We start from the raw sequence: 17,879 nt of genomic DNA, 5'->3' as shown, positions 1-17,879 counted from the left end.
AATTCTCACAATAATCTTTGACGATTCTTCCTCTCCATTTTTCGATTTCAGTTCATCCTTGCTCTGGCTCTTGTCTGCGCTTCAGCAGGCCTTGTACGTGATAGCCGCCAGGTCGTCTACAATCCGGTCGCCGGAGCTGTTCCTTACGCCTACAGCGTCCCTGCCATTTCTAGCTACTCCACTTATTCGGGCGTGCCAGTGTCCACTTATTCGACTTACTCGGGTAGCCCAGTAGCATACAGTGCCTACTCTGCCCCGGTAGTATCGTCACCGTACTACTACGGACGTACGGCGGTGGTTGTCTAGAGCCGACCGATCGCTTAAGATTTCTGGGCATCTTGGATCTACAAACACAATGCGTATCCTCCCTTTCTACCCTCCAGTATTGCTTCGCTTGAATTTTTCAAACACAAAACATGATCTGTACGCTGTACCGTTAGAATAAAGTAACAGGATTTTCATTCGATATTGAAATGCGTGTGGACTGAATTGTGAACTTGGCACCATAAAGTATGTACATTTACAGGTCCATTTGGTGCAGCTGGTGTCCCGAAATCCTCAATTCGATTCAATCCGCTCGAACGGAAATTGGAGTAAACAAGAAAGGTAAAAGCAAGGGCGCACAGGTAACAAACAGTGGCACTAGCACGATGGATCCTTTCCTCCGATTATGCGACCGATGTTTAGCATATGCGTATTTCAATGCCACGCGGATTACGTGATTATGTCACAGGCCAACCGATGGCCGATGGCCGATGCCTGAACAATCGGTCCGTTTCGATCCGTATCGTATGATACCGGCGGCGGGGTGGTAACCGTTGCCTCAGTTAGGAGTCGTGCCTGGTCCATCGATCCGTCGAGCGTGGAATAGATTTGTTTTGGATCGCACGGTGAAATCGGCGATCGAAAATAGACCCAAAAAGACCGGCGACCGAGTGAAGCCGCCGTAATCGTGACCGGGTGGACCCGTGGGGTCCACTGTGACTGGCCACTTCCTCGGTGCCGACTGGCCGGGTGCGTGGGGCAGATGGGACTCCGATACACTCCCGGTTTGTTTTTGGTGGGAACAATGGTTACGGTACGGAACGGTAACTGCGATAGGTAGTTCCATATATAAATACCCGATAACGGGTATTATTGACTCATTACACACTAATTGACCGTACGGTGTAGCAGAGGCAGCAGCAGCAGCAGCAGCAGCAGCAGCAGCAACAGCAGTAACAGTAGCAGTACAACCTCTCTGCGTAAATTCGTAAAAAATGTTCTCCAAAGTGGTAAGTTCCTTGCGGCAACAGTCTACCCGTTGTTTAATGGTGATTAGTGTGAGAACCTTCAGTCTGATGTGTGTTTAATCTTGTGACAGTTCATCATTGCAGCGGTGTGTAGTCTGTTGGCGGTAGCCAAGGGGCATGTACTTACGCCGGTTGGACCGGCTGTCGTAACGGCACAAAGCTCGCAGGTGTTCGCCCGGACCTACAACGGATTCGTACCATTCCCGGTACCAGCTGCTGCTGTGCCGGCACCAATTCCGGTCCCGGCTGCCGCCGTTCCCTTTCCGACACACGCGGTCCTAGTGCCAGCACCACCACCACCTTCCACGTTCTACTACCCGCATCCGGTAGCCGTACCGTTTCCTGTGCCAGCCGTTCCGGCAGTACCGGCCGTTCCTGCTCCTGTACCGGCCGCCGTACCGGCAACCCTAGTGGCCGCTGCTCCTGTTGCCAAGCTGGTGGCACCGGTGGCAAAGGTGGCCAAACTGGTACGACCTAAGCCGTTCCTTACGACAATCCGCTACCGATCGGTGGTTGCCTAATGGCGGTCCAGAGCTCTGCCGTCAGTCGTCAATCGTCGAAACGTGTAAACGCAAACATGTGATTAAGTTGTGCTTAAGCTAATATCAATGACATACTAGACTGCAATCGAATGGCACCGATCGCAACTGCGCCATGCGCAAACCCGTGCCCGACACGAAACGTGCTCGAGTAAGCGATAGGTTTAACTGTTAGTTCATTCAAGTGGAAGCCCATGTTTTGTACACGTAGTATTTAGGCAGATAATTCAGCCAGTTTGCTGGAAGAATTTAGTCAAAGTCCTCAGGAGCCTTCCTGGCCGAAACTCTTCCTCCAAGAACGGGGTAGGGGGTATATTTCTGTGCAATACTCAAACCAAAACATAAGATGAATAAAAGAGAGAAACGCAAATAATATTGAAAACATTTCAACATGATTGGGAATTGTTCTTATTCATTCGGGAATAAAGACAAACAAAAAGAGTCTTAAAAATGTGTAAAGAGTCAAGCAAAAGTAGTCTACTGATACAAAAGAAAAACAGGCTAAGTACAAAAAAAAATCTCACATAATGAAAAGAACTTAAGAAGAGGAGTTGACCAACGGAAGTGATATGAAGAAGCAGATTTATTTAAGAACTAGCAGCAACAAGGTGCACAACAATCAAATTATTAAATAATCAAAAATATATCTTGTGCCTGTATTCGCTACTTTTTGGTGCAGTAACAAGAAATAAAATAAAAACAACCCAGCACCTCTTGAGCAAAAATTTGCTTATAATTTTAAACTGATTGCCATCGTTTGAGATAATTAATCTTGATTAAAGTTGATTAAAACTGTCGCGTTATGAAATGATGACTAAACAATTTATGGCAGGTTGGTTGAAATTTATAATGTCATGCTGTTAGTTTATTCGATTGGTAACTGGAGATTAACATTAGCGAGATCGTAAATAATCGCATACCAATAAGGACAGTATAATAGTGTGCCAAATTTGCAAATAGAGTCAACAGCGAATAAAGACACAAGAGAAGAATCGTTGAGGTGCAACAAATATTTATTTTCCAAACATGATGAATGAACCGCAAATCAGCGAGAGTCTTAGCTGCTTATCGGAATCTGAGTAACAGCATTTCTACAGCAGGAGCGAACCGTAAGCAGCAAAAGGATATGCGCTGTAGGCGTAAGGTGAGGCAGTGTAAGCGGCAGCAACCGGAGCAGCAGCATAGGCAGCGGTGGCTGCATACGGTGCTACGAATGGAGAAGATGCGACCGCCACCGAGGGCGCTGCCACGAGCGGCGACGAGTATGCCAACGGAATCACCGGCTTACCGTAGACGGCGGCTACGATCAGACCGAAAAAGAGAACCTGCAAAGGCAAAGGTGCTCCAGGATCAGTCAGGACACTAAAGAAAAGAATGGACTTCACTTACAATTTTGGCAAACATTTTGCGCTGTTTTTGGTTTGGTTGTCGGTTCGGTTGAGTTCGCAGACTGCAAGTACTGTACGATCTGAAGAAGATGTTCCACAGTATTTATAGTCTTCTGGGACGTCCATCGAACGGTGTGCAATACGATTGAATGAATCCCGTGTAGGGGAGACATCAATATGCGATCAATCAGTTGAACTTCTAGCCATGCGAATGTCATCCCACGCGTATGGAAATTCTTTCTGCTTTTCTATTTAATGTGCACTGTGAACATCCAACAAACTCGCTACGACCGACCCACATATCACCTGTCATCCTAGTCAATCCTAATCAATCGCAAGTGTCCTTTATCTGGTTCAAACACTGCACCTGCCACTCGAGGCTGCGTCAAGGTCGCGATCGAACTCGCGCATCGTTTCTATTACCAATTCACCGTTGCCGACGTCCAGCTGTACGTTACACAACACTGTCCAGTGACACCAATAGAGGCGAAGCACGTGCTCCAGAGTGAATGAAATTCGATTAACCAATCCGCTTCGATACACCGTTTATTATGTGCGTTCATGTGCGATGATGATGTGCGGTGATGCTACCGAGGCGAGGCGAGGCGACGAGGATCACTACGCTACGTGCATTAATATTCAAGTGGAATACCGCGTAGTCGGGGGATCTGGGACTCAATTCCAGTGCGCTCGATAACACACACTGGCAGTTGATTGTATAAAAAGCATCCTCGGTGCCAACCAAGACATCAGTCACTCATCACCAACTAAACAGCAAGCTTTAGCTTCTCGAACGGTTCTCCTTCAAAACCAAATCAAACCTCTAAACAGAATGTCTGCCAAAGTTGTGGTAAGTGGCCAGAATCGGCTAGACCTTTGGTGATTATCGTAGTATCATCTGATCATCTTCACCGAACTCGTTTGTTCCTTCTGCAGATCTGTCTGGTTGCGTGCGTTCTGGGAGTCGCCTCCGCTGGTGTCATTCCTGTGGCAGCTCCCCTGGCAGCGGCCGGAGTCGTCGCTCCGTATGCCACCTCCTACAACGCGCACACCGTCAATCACGCCGTGGCGGCACCAGTTGTTGCTGCTGCTCCAGCGGCCGTCGTCGCTCCTGCGGCACGGATTGTGGCCCCTGCACCGTTGGCCTATACCGCCGCTGGTCTGCCCGCATACAGTGCATACACCGCCGCTGGTCTGCCCGCATACAGTGCTTACACCGCTCTTAACGGACTCGCAGCCCCTTACGTGTTCTAATGAGAAGGATACCATTCAGGACATCCGTGGTAGCACTAGCACCAGCACCAGCAACAGCGGCAGTAGCAGCAGCAACTGGATGGTTTGGTTCTGAAGAGACCGCGTTCCTTGGCTTTCCTACACCCAAACCCTAGCTCAATATCGCAATCTTCGTCTTTTGTAAATAGTTCCCCTTCCTCGAGACGTGCAAATTGCAATCAACAGAAGATGAATGGAATATACATTTTCTTGAACTAAAACACCTATACCCTAGGGCGGAACAGTGTTTCATTTGGGATCGGAGGCATATCGGGGGGGAAAGAAACCGTCAGACAAAGCGCGCCCTAACGATCATTCAGAAAACATTCTCGCCAAGACCATTATCGACTATTGACAGAAGAACTTCGTACCGTGATGGAATCATGTATCGAAACCTCAATAGCACAGCCAGTAATGAGCGGACTGCTCGTTTGCTCTATCTAGTGAGATCTCTTGCAATCTCGAACCACGGTTTCAATGGCTACTTTGCAGACTCACACCGATTGGATCGGATCACATCAAATTCAACTTCAATCACGCAGCATGCACCCTGCACTCGGAACGGAGACACCGTTTCCAACTTTTTGTCAACTCATCGTGTAACGATTTGTAAACTACAGGCGAAAGGTGATGGCCACCGGGCCATGTTGTGGCAGTTAGGTTGCCCTGCGGTTGACCTCCCCCCTCTACCCTATCATTGATTATCAAAACAGATTATTCGTCAGACGGACAGAAGATTCTAATTACCAGTACCCTGCACGAGCCCTTCAGCTCGAGCGATACCGGGCTCATATCCGATCGGTTCCCGGGTTCCGCGGAGGGGTGGAGGAATGAAGTGTTACTGACCAAGGGCTCGCCTTCCCACGAACTGATGGTTGGTCAATTCAAAACCCTTCTCTCCACGGCATCGTGGCATCGCGCTGATAAATCAACCTTCCACCAAGAAGGTTGACTCATTCGCGTGATCGCGACCGCGGCGAGAAGGGCAACATAATAACAAATTACACATCAACAACACCCGTGATCGTGTCCGTGCAGAGCCATGGGCATGTGAGTGGTGCGGTTGAACTGAAGAAGCGGGTTTCGAGTTCGCCCTTCTCGGCGTGGTGCTTTGTACCAAGTCCGACCGGCACCGGTGGCCGGTGGCTGAGTGGCGCATAAGTATCAGGATGCTGATGCCGACAAGACGGAACACGCAAAACACATAAAATATGGTTCTCCGTTCGGCCGTTTCTGCTCTCGATTCAAGGGGTCACGCCATCCAAACCAAAGGCCCCTCGAGGAGCTTTTGCCCTTTTCGGGGCCCAAAAGCCGTAGTCGGTGCAGAGGGCCAACAGTGGTCAATTCTCTTCCGATTTGTAGGTCAAACGAGAGGGAACGCTCTGTTTGGCTTCGGCTTGGCCTGGTGCGGCTCGCACACCGGCCACAATAACATTAAAGGCGTTGCGTGAAATTGAGTTTTCCAATTTCCTCCAACCCAGCGACCCAGTGGTTTCCCGACCCGACCTGGCCTCATCTCGTGAGGTGCCCTTTCTGATCAGGTCCATGGCATGGCGACGCAGCTATCGAAGGGTCACCGCAATCGAGAGACCTTCGGCTTGTTAATTGATTTCCTTGTCTCTCAGACTGGCTCCCCCGCTGGCATAACTCCCACGTATCCGTCTCATTATCTGTGTGGCCTTGCGTGAAGGTGACGGCAATAGATTACGTTTTTTGCTCGGTACCCGACCCGACCCGACCCGACCCGAGCAGCACCAGCACCTCGTCGCTCACTGCGCAATAATTGTTAGTAATTTGAGGTCCATGTTTTATTTGATTTTTTTCCTGCTTTCCTTGTTGCCTGCTGCGAACAGCGAACTTGACGATCTCTTGTTGCTACGATGGATTAACATCCTACTCGCGGGCGCACAATCGGAGGCTGCTAGTGTCAGAGTAGTGAGCGCGCGACCCATTAAGTGAGGTTAGGTAGCAATTAGAACACGGCGGAGGAAATGCAAGAAAGGCAATTTATTATATCGAGCGGATGCTTCTAGCGGCACCGAGCAGACCAAGCGACCGGTGGCCTAGTAGTTGGGTCCTTTGGTTTGCTGATTGTTGGCACGGAAGCTTTGGGCGGCGGCTGCGGCCGCCATGTAGCAATCATTCGGACAAACGCCCGGAACACCGGTCGCACCACGAACTCCGGGAGGTCCTGCAAAGAGTGGTGGAAAATGGAGTTTGCGGTAGTGACACCGAGGCCGGCCGTCTTTATGCTCCTTACCTGCCCTACCCGGTTCACCACGTTCTCCGGGACGGCCTTGAGGTCCAACCACCGATTCCCCCGGCAGCCCTGGAAGACCAACGGGACCGACGGGACCAACGATACCGACTCCATCCCGTCCGTTCTCACCGGGTAAACCTTGTTCTCCTCGCTCTCCCGCTGGACCCGCAACTCCAGGATGACCCGGTTCCCCCGGTATACCCCGGTCACCGGTGAATCCCGGATATCCTCGCTCACCCTTCTCACCCGGACGACCCGGAAGGCCTGGTTTTCCCGGTTTCCCGGGTACACCCGTTGGTCCCGGTGGACCAATTAACCCCTCCGTTAATTCAGCCAACTGAGACCGGAGCACGGCAAGGCAGATGTCTTGTAAATCGGACTCGGTATAGCTATGGCCGGGCAATCCAGGAGCACCCGGTGATCCCACCTGTCCAGGCTGGCCGGCTACACCTTGCGGCCCCGGTAGACCGTCAACACCCGGTAATCCCGGCTGTCCGGCAGGTCCTTCCGGTCCGCGCAATCCACCAGCACCTCGTTCACCGGGTATGCCAGTATATCCGACTGGTCCGCGATGACCGTATGACATAAGGTTCTCGAAATAGCGTCCTCCTGTACCGGCACCTTCTGTGTTGCCAGCGCCTCCGCCGCCGCTACCAGCTTCTCCCGGGGGTCCTGGCAATCCTCGAAGACCCGGTGCACCCGGAAGGCCCGGCAGGCCCGGCAAACCACGTAACCCCGTCTCTCCCGCGGCTCCTTTGTCACCCTTGGATCCATCCGCACCGTCGCGTCCCGATTCGCCGCGTTCGCCCTTCGCACCTGGCACACCAACACCCGGTGGACCTATTGGACCCGGTGGGCCTTCGCGGCCTCTCGGGCCTGGTAGTCCAGCAAGGGCCGCCTCGGCGGCAGCAGCAACGCCCGGTTCTCCCTTCGGTCCGGGTAATCCCGGTAGACCATTTCCCACGCTGCCTTTCTCTCCTTTCGGCCCAACCACCGATCTGCCGGCTGGTCCTTCCAGTCCTTGTGGTCCCGGATGTCCCTACATTAGAATTGGGTCCGAAATTGAGTCAGAATTGGGTCGAGTAACGTGTCAAGTGAATTAGTTTCATACCCGTCGTCCAGCCTCTCCCTTAACTCCCGGTAGGCCTGGTAATCCTGGAGTTCCTGGTCGTCCCTGGCAAACGAAGCAAGCAAAACATTAGCTCCCGTAACATCGATTAAGATAGTCGCCACACCGTACATCCGTTCCATTGTAGCCCGGTGGGCAGACGGCATTGCAGTTCGGAGGTGGCGGTGTCGGTCCGACCGGAAGATTCGCCGTCAGTGATGCCACGTCGTACACCGGCAGCTCATCACAGTTCCCACGCGCTGGCCTGGTCGGATCACAGTTCATCACCATCCACTGCAGATCGATGACGGGCGATTCCGGTTCGAAGACCGAGGTTTGTGCGAACCGAGAGATGGACACGTAACCATCGGCAATGTCGAAACGGTCCCTCGGTTGGAGCGGTACATTCAGATTACCCTCGATGTCACGCACTGGACGACAGTCGACCCACAGGTTCAGGTAATCGTTGGTAACGCCGAGCATGATCTTATGCCACCTATGATCGAACAGCTGCGGAACAGAAAAACCGGAAATGGGGTAGATATGTTCAACGATAAAGCTGGAATACCACTTCTGGACTTCCAACATCACTCACTCACCGACGTGTGATGGTACTCGACGATCTGCTGTTCACCTTCCGTGGCCGGTAGTCCAATTTGTAGAATCTGACGTCCAGGATTAAGCGTGATGGCCAACTGGCTCTCCTGCACCTCATTGGTCACCTCGAAAAGGTGCCACGATGAGTCACCCTCGTCCTCAATGCGGTACGTACACTCGAAGGAGAACTGCTGCGGCAGTCCGAGTGGGAATGCCTCGATCGATCGCATCGTAAGGTTGGCCTCCTTCTCGAACCGATAGGCCGTCTGGTACTGGTTGGTGCCTTGCCGTCGGTGGATGTACTTGCTTCTCGCTTCGATCTGATCCAACCGGAACTCGCGAATCAGATCAAACGACCGGAGATCCACATCGCCCGGTCTCCAGCGACCGCACGGACCCTCCTCATATTCCTCCTCCTCTTCGTCGGATTGATCCAATTCTGGTGAAAGAAGTACCACATATCGATAGCACGTTAGGGCTGGGATGATTTGGTAGCATTCAAGTGTATCACTTACGCGATCGTACAACGGCTACGACGCACAGGGACAGTACCAGCAGTCTGAGAAGGGCCGCACAGAAGTAGTTGTAGGTAATAGAGAAAACATCCAATTGAATCCATTGACCCTTTCTTTAAGTTACTACACAATTCAAACCTTTTCAGATCAACCTGGTACATTTTGAGTAGTATCTTTCTATACTGCTTAGCTGATCACACTACTGGCTACACATACTGTTCGCACTCTCCTTCGCAATCCAACTCTGAATCCACACTAGACGAACTCTCAACTGATACTGAACCAACTATGAGCAGCATCTTCTGGTTTAGCGACTACCCATCATCTAGCCTCTCTTGACGATCGCTGACATTGAACCCGTTCGCAGGAAATTAATGCATCTTCCATATGCGCTGCAGATGCGAGCATTCCTGCGTGTGTATCCACCCGAAACGATCAACGCTAGATCGCGGGCAACGCGAACCATTTTTATGTTTCATTCAAAGTCCCCTTGGTTTCGTATTCCTCTTCGGTTGCGAATACATGCATCCGTTTGTGAGCTCACGATCATCGCTGTAGGAACTGCGCCGACTACATTTTGGTGTGTTGGAACGCTCCTCCGGGAGCAGATTCTGTGACATAAATTAAAACGACAAGTATGGTCGATCACTATCTAGCTAGAGCCAGAGCGCAAATCTGTTGACCAGATGTTGGAATACGGCGAGTTCTCCGTCGAGCAACACTGTTTGTGACGATGGTCTGAGGTTTTAATTTGAAGAAATTGGTTCGACTTGGATAATAGCTTGTATTTTGATTTTGGATTTAAATAGAATAAGCAAGAAGCGTATCACGAATATGCAGCCAATTTATGACATTTTGAAAACGCGACCAACGGCTTGTTGAATCACAAATTGAACCATACCTCTCCATTTATCGCCTGGATAATAGAAACACCGAGAACATACACACCTTGTTCTTGGTTGGACACATTTTGACAAGCATTTGAGGCACAATATCATAAATTAGATCAAACTGTGTCATGCCGCTGGTGCCTTAAATATCCACAATGCTGGAGATATTGGCATAACCCCTGCAGAACGAACGATTGTTGTTCGAAAGCTAGAGTAATTTTTCATTCAACGCATATGCATACGGGCTCAATCGTACCCGTGTAGTGCCGAGGACCTTTGGAACCAAGCGACTCTACGGGCGACCCTGCGATAATGCCACAATTCTAGATCATCTCTCGATCTCGACTCAATTCCATACCGACTGGACGGCTGGACTGTCAAAATGAAAAACGCAACGACGCAAAACGTGGCCATTAATCAATGTTTTATAACGTTCTCATAAATGTTATGAAACGCTGACGTGGTCGACATTGTCGATCTCTTTCTCTCTCTCTCGACACATCTCACTGCTCTCTCCTTACGGTGCTACAGTCTGGAGTCCAGCTAGTGGATTGAACCAGTTGTAGGGTGGTTCTATCGGAGGAGTGCGCTTGCTTGTGCTGCGATCAAGCGATCGCGCGATCATTGAACGCGTTACTCGCGGTGTCCAGCGGGTTTGGCCGAGCTGAGAATATGATTTATCGTTCGCGGCAATGGTCATAGAACGCTTTTCTCGCCCATCGGTTGGGATGGTGGGTGCCAATTGCGTAATTACGACCCCGCATTGGCGCATATTACGGCACGCGAGACTAACAGGGCGGACTAAGGTGTTGCTTTTGTTTCTATCATTCGTGATGCCGGGACGATGGACACACTTGGCATGGGCGACCGTGTCACGCTGGCTTCAATGTTGACCTTAATGCGTGCTCAGCTCGCATTCCACAGAATGATTCTTGAATGATAAGCCTTACGAGGTGGAGGGTCCGACAATGTCCTAATGCGACTGCAGCACAATTAGGCACAATTTATCACACTTGTCCGTTGGCTTGAGTTCATCAGACAGTGAGCCAAGGATTGTGGGTGGTTATTTGAAGTTTTCCTTCACGAAATTCTCTAGATCAGATAAGAGAGCAAAGGAACAGAAATGGCATTCCAAAAAGAACTTAAAGTAAATCAACTGAAGCACGTCGAAAGCCAAGCTTCATGAGCAACCACTTTGAACCACGGCATTGCCTTAGCTTCTAGTCCGAATGGAGTGCCAAATACTGGCCATAACGTCACACAATCCTACCCCAAACCACCCCATTCCAAACGGCAGTCGGCAGAAGGTGCCTTTATCTTTGACAGCGAACATGCTGTTTCTCTTACTGTCAGCGTGTGGGTAGCCAATGTGCGCCGGGGCCGATGACAAGAGGCGCACCAACTTCATCCAATCATCCCGGGCCGGGTCCGTGCGTTACGCATGGTCAGATTCAATTTCGGACTCGTGGCAAACCGCGAGCAGAGGTCGGTTGATGGCAGGGTAGGCCGCAATTGGACCTGGCTACTGATGCAATGTTGCAATGCGCTGCGTCGATGATTAAATTTATACCAAAGCCGGCGGTCAGCGAGTCGCTGCTGAGGTCGCTGCTCACCTCACACTCCCAGCGAAGGACTGGTGTCCGCAAACCAGTCCGCAAGGGATGTAAGCCGGAGCATTGCGCGTGAAAGGGCGCTAGGGCTGGACCGCGACCGACCCGCGGTCAGAGGTTCCTTTCGAGCATTCGGGGGCTTTCGGTTCGGTGCTCGAGTACATGATGCTAACAAAACGTTACCATTAGGATTTAATTTATCAGCGGCACGTACCCGCAGTCCCAACCCACCGGGGTGTGTACATGAATTGCGGGTTCTCGATTTGCTTCAACGTCGCGGCGTCGCGTTTCGGGCCGGGCGGTTGATGCAAATAGGGTTTTCAGTTATAATTGGGACCGACCAATCAATAAGTGGCCGTTTTTTTTCTCTATCTTCACCAATCTCTTTGCAGCTACAAACGAGCTACGTTTCGTTTCGTTCCATTTCGTAAATGGGATTCAAACACCTTGGGTGTCACGTGTTTCATATTCAATCGAGAGATAGAGAGAGAGAGAGAGAGCGTAAATATTGGACATTAAATTATTGAATAATGACAAACGCCATCCTCAGTGTCCCCCCGAGGCAACTACATCTGCATATTGATTGCTTTATTAAATGTTTACCCCTTAAATAGTGCACCTTTGGATTAAGAGGCTGAAACCATCTGTAAAGTGCGTTATTTGCTCTATCGCTATATCGCAATCGAACGGTCAGTGCACCAAGCTGGACAGCACTGCTAGTAGCAAACGTGTGGGTCCAGTCATTGCAATAGAAATAATGAGCAGACGGTGGCACGGATTAGGTGAACGGTAGGCTTTCACGAATTTATTAAGTGCGTAAACGGTGAACGCACCGATCGCGTTCGCACAACCGAGCCACCCAGCCACACCTGAGCGCTATAGCGAGCAAGTAATCTGGTTCAAGCGTCTGGCAGGAAGCTGTTATGTTGCCCTTTTTCTTATCAACCTTCTCTTCTCGCCTCGACAGTGTTGGTGGCTTTCTTGTGTTTGCAAGGCAGTTCAGTTTTGTTTGCTGCAAGCTCAAGTCTGCAAACTAGTTGCTACAATGTGGTGCTGCCCACACCGTTAGTTGCAACGCTGCAATCCGATTCGAGGATCGATCCATCGCGGCACGACAATGATCGATCGGTCCTACAGAAGAATCCGTGCTGGCGGATGTTACAATTAACAGCGGTCTGTCGCGAACGGGCACGGGATTAACATCTGAAATCCGGGCATGACTCAACCGTCTAAAAGCCTCGACCAAACGCAAACCACCTCTGGCCAATCCCTAGCAAACACATGTGTAATTATTTAATCTACTTCGAAATAGGAAAATTGCCGATAATTGCTACCGTCGTCGTCGTCGTCGTCGTTGTTGTTGTCGCGTTTCCATCCGTCACCAAGGTACACGTGCGTCTTGGGGGTCCTTGTTAGGACACGGTACTTTTTGTAAAGTCTAATAAAGGTCTCGTCGATCGATTGGTGAACGTATTCGTTGGAAACTTCGGAAACACGCCAACCATTATCACGCTGGAAGGGGCAGTGAGAGAGAGAAAGAGACGGAGCTTTGAATTGATTCACGGATTCACTATTGAAACCGTCGCTCGATCTGAAGACGTGCCTTGACAACGGTCGCAGTGGTCGTCGTCGTTGGCATCCATTCGTTTCCATTTAGTACTCAAGGCATGCTTCGTTTAGGGGGGTAAAAGTAAAGAAAAAAAAAACTGTCTCAAGGACACGCGGAACGCTCAGTCAACCAAGACGATTCCATGCAGCTTGTTTGGCGGTGATGTTCGGTTTCCTCAATTCGCCACTAAATCGAGGAATGTACATATGGGCTCGAGGGTATTTCCGTATGCGAGCCCCGCCGTCTACTGCCTGGACGAAACGGTGCGGACCGGGACCGAGTGCGCTTTTCGCAATCCTCCACACACTGCGGCCATCATTGTAGCCAGCAGCGCCAGAAGAAGGTGGGTCGGAATGTTTATCGTTTTTCCCGTGGCTTCACTGGCTGGCTGGCTGGCTGGCTGGTTACGCTCGGAGTAGCATCGGGCAATCCGGGCCACGACTAAGCGTTATTCATAAACCGTCCTCGATATTTTGGTTCGCGTGTTGTCCTCCACCACCATCCACCAGCCGGGCCTTAAAGGACCAGGACGGCGCTAAAAGAGCAGACAGAGAGACCATCCATCCTGTGCCACCTTCCTTCGGTGAGGTAAAATGGTATGCACGGCCGCGGTCGCGGCCGCGGGTCTGCGTCACGCCGTATGCCATTGCATCAGGTCACGATTGTTCAGACCACACCGCACTGCTACTCCGAAGTCTCGGTAGGGGAGAAGACTGGTGACAAAATGGTCTCACAATGTGTCATTATTTAAAGTGAACTTATAGACGTGTTTATTACGTGCAGCAGCCACTACAATGGCAGATTGTTGAAATGCTATTCCCTCCCACCCCCCGCGCCCCGCTACGATATGGAGGACATCTTTTATTGCCTTCAGTTGCTGCCGTTGCCACGGGCCTAGGACGGTCTGGTGTATGCTTCGCGATTCCATTCTGCAACCGCTGGTCTATAGATGGCGAGAGAAATGGCATTCTGTGGGCACAAAAGCACAAAAGTCGTCCGGTCAAAGCCAACGGTCGGACTACTAGTGTTGCGTCTCGCGTCGTCCCTGCCACCGATCACCTTTCGCCGACTGTTACCGTAACCGTAGCACGTGGTCAGAGTAATGGTCAAAAAGGTCCCGCAATCGTGTAGGTTTATGCGTCGCTGAAAAACTGAACTACAACAGGGTCTTATCAGATTAACGCATCGCCAAGGTTACCAGACTCGACTCCGACTTTCACATTCACGTCCTTCTCCTTCCGTTCGATCCTCAAGAATGATCGAGCCCCTGGAGGGTACAACTGGGCTGACATTCAGACCGGATCCGGTCCGTAGTGACCGTTCTACGGTAGTTCTGTCTGGCATGAGCTATGAGCCCACGTGAACAATCTGCTCCAGAGGACATCTCGACATTTGGCAAAAAGGACAACAATCAATGCCGAGGCGCTGGCGTAGTTGCTTGCAAAGTTCGACAGCCAGGCCAGGCCCTCTACCTTCATTAATGTCATCCAATCCGGGAGAATGATTCGTTCGTTGTCGGCGTTCGGGTTTGTCCGCGTTGATTTATCGGTCCCAGGTCCCTGGATTACCTTAGTTTCGCCTTTCCTTTGCTCCATTTCGTTGCCACGGTGTGACATTTGTAGCATGGTCCGTGTGAAGAGTACCGGTTGATCGGCATTAACAGCAGCCACAGTTAGTGCCAGCAGCAGTAGCGAACAGAACGTAAATCAACTTGACCCATATTCGACGGGCATGGCGTGGCGTGAGCCACTAACACTAACGGCACCAAGCACAGCAACCACCACAGCATCTCTCATCGGTATCACCTTAAGCCGGCTTTACGTTTATCGTATTGTCATTGAGCGAGAGGGTTGGACATTGTCCTCTCGTGTAATTGCTTCCAGGCCAGGCCGGGACTGGTCCTGTGGTTGTTGCGGCTACTCTACTGACTACTGACTCGACTGCACCTGAGACAGACCCCATTGGAGGATTTGCTTCGTCTAATGGCGTGGGCATTGCATAACGATCGCCAGTCCCACCACACGGTCTCGGTCTATTCTAGAAAACGTGCTTCCAAGATATCGCCCAACAGTGTCACTTGCGCTGGTCAAGGGGCCAGGTCAGGCCATGGACCAGTCCACGGGGGCCACAACGCGCGTACGCGCGTGTCAAATCTTGCGTTTCGCCGATAACGCCATGCTCAACACGCATTGCCATTCAATAAATTGACGGTAAAAAGGGAGTTGACTCCGGGGCCCGGTCCACCCGTGTTAAGATCCAGTTTAGGGGGCTCTGCTGGGGTTCGGGGGATGGGATGCATTTCTTCAAATGCAACCCCCCACCTCCCCTTTCGGACGGTGTCCCATTGACCGACAAATGGTAACACCGTTGTAGCACTGCAGCTCCCGTGGCCGCGAAGCCCTACAATCGGTCACAAGCCCTTTTTCGCTTTCGCTGCACGATCTACACCCCGAGGTGTTCGTTCGGGTTGCGCTTGCATCACGTACCGCCGTAGCCACCAACCCAAGCGCCGGCCAACCATTCACCCGATGAGAGTCTCTGGAACCGAATTATTATGTTGCGGGGAGGGCATGAAAAGGGAATTGATTAGCCGAGGCGGGCTGGCTTGGTCACTTTTCACTTTATCGCATCCATTATCGCTACTGACGATCGTTAGCGTGGTGATCGCCGTCGGGCGCCATGGGCGCTCGTGGTTTAGCTTGATTTGGAGAATACAGGACAACCACCGGTCGTCGTCATCGGTGTCACTCCGTGGATTATTTAATCATTGCCAGTGCACCACCTGCATTGTGGACGAATCATTGCAGGTCTGACTCATTACCACCAAGTAATGTGATTCATTGCGATCGCATGATCGCATTACAGCCGACACTAGACTCTGGCCGCTAACGTGGCAGCCACTCCAGCCACTGAATCTGAAACATTTTAAACGATCGATATTGGCATTGGCCATTGCCGTACGCGCGCGCGCGCAGTAGTGGCAGTGTGTATTCGTCATTCCTCTGATCGCACTACATCGCACGACGGCGACGTGATATCAATCGATCAACACGCCGCTAATGGCTAACTCGATCGAGGGTGCTCGAGCAAAACGCGATCGGCCATTGCAAATCGAACGGAGAACCCAGGGGTTCTAGTTCCCGCCCTTCCTCTGCGCTTCGCTACCGCTTCGCTCCTCAGTCATCACTCATGTTTCACATGCTCATAATCATCGATCGAGAAGCATTAACCCCTTTCCCGTGTGCCGTGCAGGTGACAAACTTGCACGCACTGCCGCCACACAGGCCGCTCCGTCGGTCGGTCGGTCGATCGGTGATTGGCTGCAATTAGTCCAAACGGTGATGCCGTACGATATAGCGTCGTCAATGACGCTGACACGCAGACGACAAGTGCACAACGACAAAAGGCATTTGGCAGACACTCGGAATGGCCGCTCGAATCGATTTCGAACGATGCCTTGGGACGCGATTAATCGTAACAAGGCTTGCACGAGTCGCCCTGTCACTGAGACGATATTGTTCAAATTGCATTCGAGGAAGGTTATGGCGAAGGTTTCGGGAGAATGCAGCCGCGCACGTTAAGAGTGCATCGCGCAAAAGATCCTTGATCTCTGAATTCTCGCTCGATCGCCGCTCGTAAGATTGGGTAGGATTACGACGATGTTTTGGGTTTGAACAAATTCGCGCGAACAAGAGCACCGCAAGTGGACGCCATAAAATCGACCAAACAAAAGCTGATTCGGATCGTATCCGGTATCTTGGCTTCTTCGGCCTCTGATTGGCTATAAAATGTGGTGGTGTTCCATAATAGTATAGTAACCCTCTTGGCGCACAAAACCCGACAGCTGGTAGCCGTTCTATCTGTTTCGCTAATGAGGAACTAACGATCGGCTCTTCATAGTGCGCTGGCGGATGTCGGATCGTTCCCGGATCCACGCTATATAGACACTCTGATCACGGCAATAATCCACATTTTCCGCGATTTAACAATAACAATCGGGGCAAAAAACAACAATCGAACACAATGTGTGGTGAACAGAGCATGAGCCACGGCGCGCCGCCACCACCGAGTGTGGCGACCTTCGCTGACATTGAAATCATAAATAAGCGTGCAGCGGAGAAGGGAAAGACGCGGTGAAGGGGAAGACGGGGGATCGCGCAGAGCAAAACATTTTATGACCAACATGCCCTGGCACCTCGTACCCCCGTACCGTACCGTGGCCGCAATGGCCGATTCCGTTCCGCCAGAGATTGCCAAGATCCTCTCGAGACGCTGTTAGCGATCGTTTAGGATCCCGGCAGCCTGCCGGGCAGCCCGGCCACCAGCGCCGTGGAGCCCTTTGGCGGGCGGTGGTGTTGTGTATGTGTGGGCACACCGGAGCGCACCGGGTGCATAATTGTCGATGCAAATTATCCGATCTCACGGCCTGGCCCTTCGGCGGCGGCGGTGGCAGCGGCTGCGGCGATTGACGAGGACGCTGCAATCACCACCGGTCCACGGTGTCCACGACCACAGGCACGCTGGTCGGGTCTAGTTGCCTCTGACACATCGGGTGACTTTGAGGTTATGGGTCCAAGCCCCGGCTACGCAAACGATTGTTGCGGGCCTCCCGCCCGTCCGGAGTATCGCGAAATCAAACACTGCGAGCGAACGCGAGGGCCACGACCGTAGGTGCTGTTGGCGCACGACCACGGAGACACACTCTCGGTTTCGATCGAGAATTAATTACAGCCACGTACCGCAACAACCACAGCGTGCGGCACTCCGGTGGTCGGAGTCACACCGGACACACCGATCAG

The 17,879-nt window shown here is 51.5% G+C and overlaps 5 protein-coding genes across 5 annotated transcripts in view; 2 read left to right on the top strand and 3 right to left on the bottom strand.

Moving 5' to 3' along the window:
• LOC125957658 (uncharacterized) overlaps positions 1-17,879 on the bottom strand; it is a 367,185-nt gene that overhangs the window by 124,764 nt on the left and 224,542 nt on the right. The window lies entirely within an intron of this gene.
• Positions 1,191-1,813, top strand: LOC125955518 (calphotin-like). The gene is made up of 2 exons (XM_049686652.1): positions 1,191-1,274; positions 1,364-1,813. The coding sequence occupies exons 1-2, from the start codon at positions 1,260-1,262 to the stop codon at positions 1,811-1,813; spliced, it is 465 nt and encodes a 154-aa protein (XP_049542609.1). The 5' UTR covers positions 1,191-1,259.
• Positions 2,826-3,283, bottom strand: LOC125957691 (cuticle protein 5.1-like). Its single transcript, XM_049690554.1, has 2 exons — positions 3,221-3,283; positions 2,826-3,156 (listed from the first exon to the last, which is right to left on the bottom strand). The coding sequence occupies exons 1-2, from the start codon at positions 3,233-3,235 to the stop codon at positions 2,923-2,925; spliced, it is 249 nt and encodes an 82-aa protein (XP_049546511.1). The 5' UTR covers positions 3,236-3,283; the 3' UTR covers positions 2,826-2,922.
• On the top strand, positions 3,982-4,710 carry LOC125957686 (cuticle protein 19.8-like). Its single transcript, XM_049690549.1, has 2 exons — positions 3,982-4,069; positions 4,156-4,710. The coding sequence occupies exons 1-2, from the start codon at positions 4,052-4,054 to the stop codon at positions 4,471-4,473; spliced, it is 336 nt and encodes a 111-aa protein (XP_049546506.1). The 5' UTR covers positions 3,982-4,051; the 3' UTR covers positions 4,474-4,710.
• Positions 6,432-9,242, bottom strand: LOC125957642 (collagen alpha-1(IX) chain-like). The gene is made up of 7 exons (XM_049690490.1): positions 9,110-9,242; positions 8,972-9,015; positions 8,459-8,895; positions 7,992-8,369; positions 7,863-7,925; positions 6,752-7,790; positions 6,432-6,682 (listed from the first exon to the last, which is right to left on the bottom strand). The coding sequence occupies exons 1-7, from the start codon at positions 9,130-9,132 to the stop codon at positions 6,555-6,557; spliced, it is 2,112 nt and encodes a 703-aa protein (XP_049546447.1). The 5' UTR covers positions 9,133-9,242; the 3' UTR covers positions 6,432-6,554.

The sequence above is a fragment of the Anopheles darlingi genome, chromosome 3 (genome assembly GCF_943734745.1).
Source record: "Anopheles darlingi chromosome 3, idAnoDarlMG_H_01, whole genome shotgun sequence".
Classification (NCBI taxonomy): domain Eukaryota; kingdom Metazoa; phylum Arthropoda; class Insecta; order Diptera; family Culicidae; genus Anopheles; species Anopheles darlingi.
The sequence above is the reverse complement of the archived record's forward strand: the minus strand, read 5'-3'. Positions and strand labels throughout refer to the sequence as shown.

What these genes read in the sequence shown, in the direction of transcription:
- LOC125957642 (XM_049690490.1), bottom strand. Translation starts at nt 9,132, where the DNA reads ATGTACCAGGTTGATCTGAAAAG. An exon ending in CGGGCTACAATGGAACGGAT is followed by an intron (nt 7,926 to 7,991) that starts GTACGGTGTGGC and finishes TTCGTTTGCCAG; the next exon opens with GGACGACCAGGAACTCCAGG. An exon ending in AGGGAGAGGCTGGACGACGG is followed by an intron (nt 7,791 to 7,862) that starts GTATGAAACTAA and finishes ATTCTAATGTAG; the next exon opens with GGACATCCGGGACCACAAGG.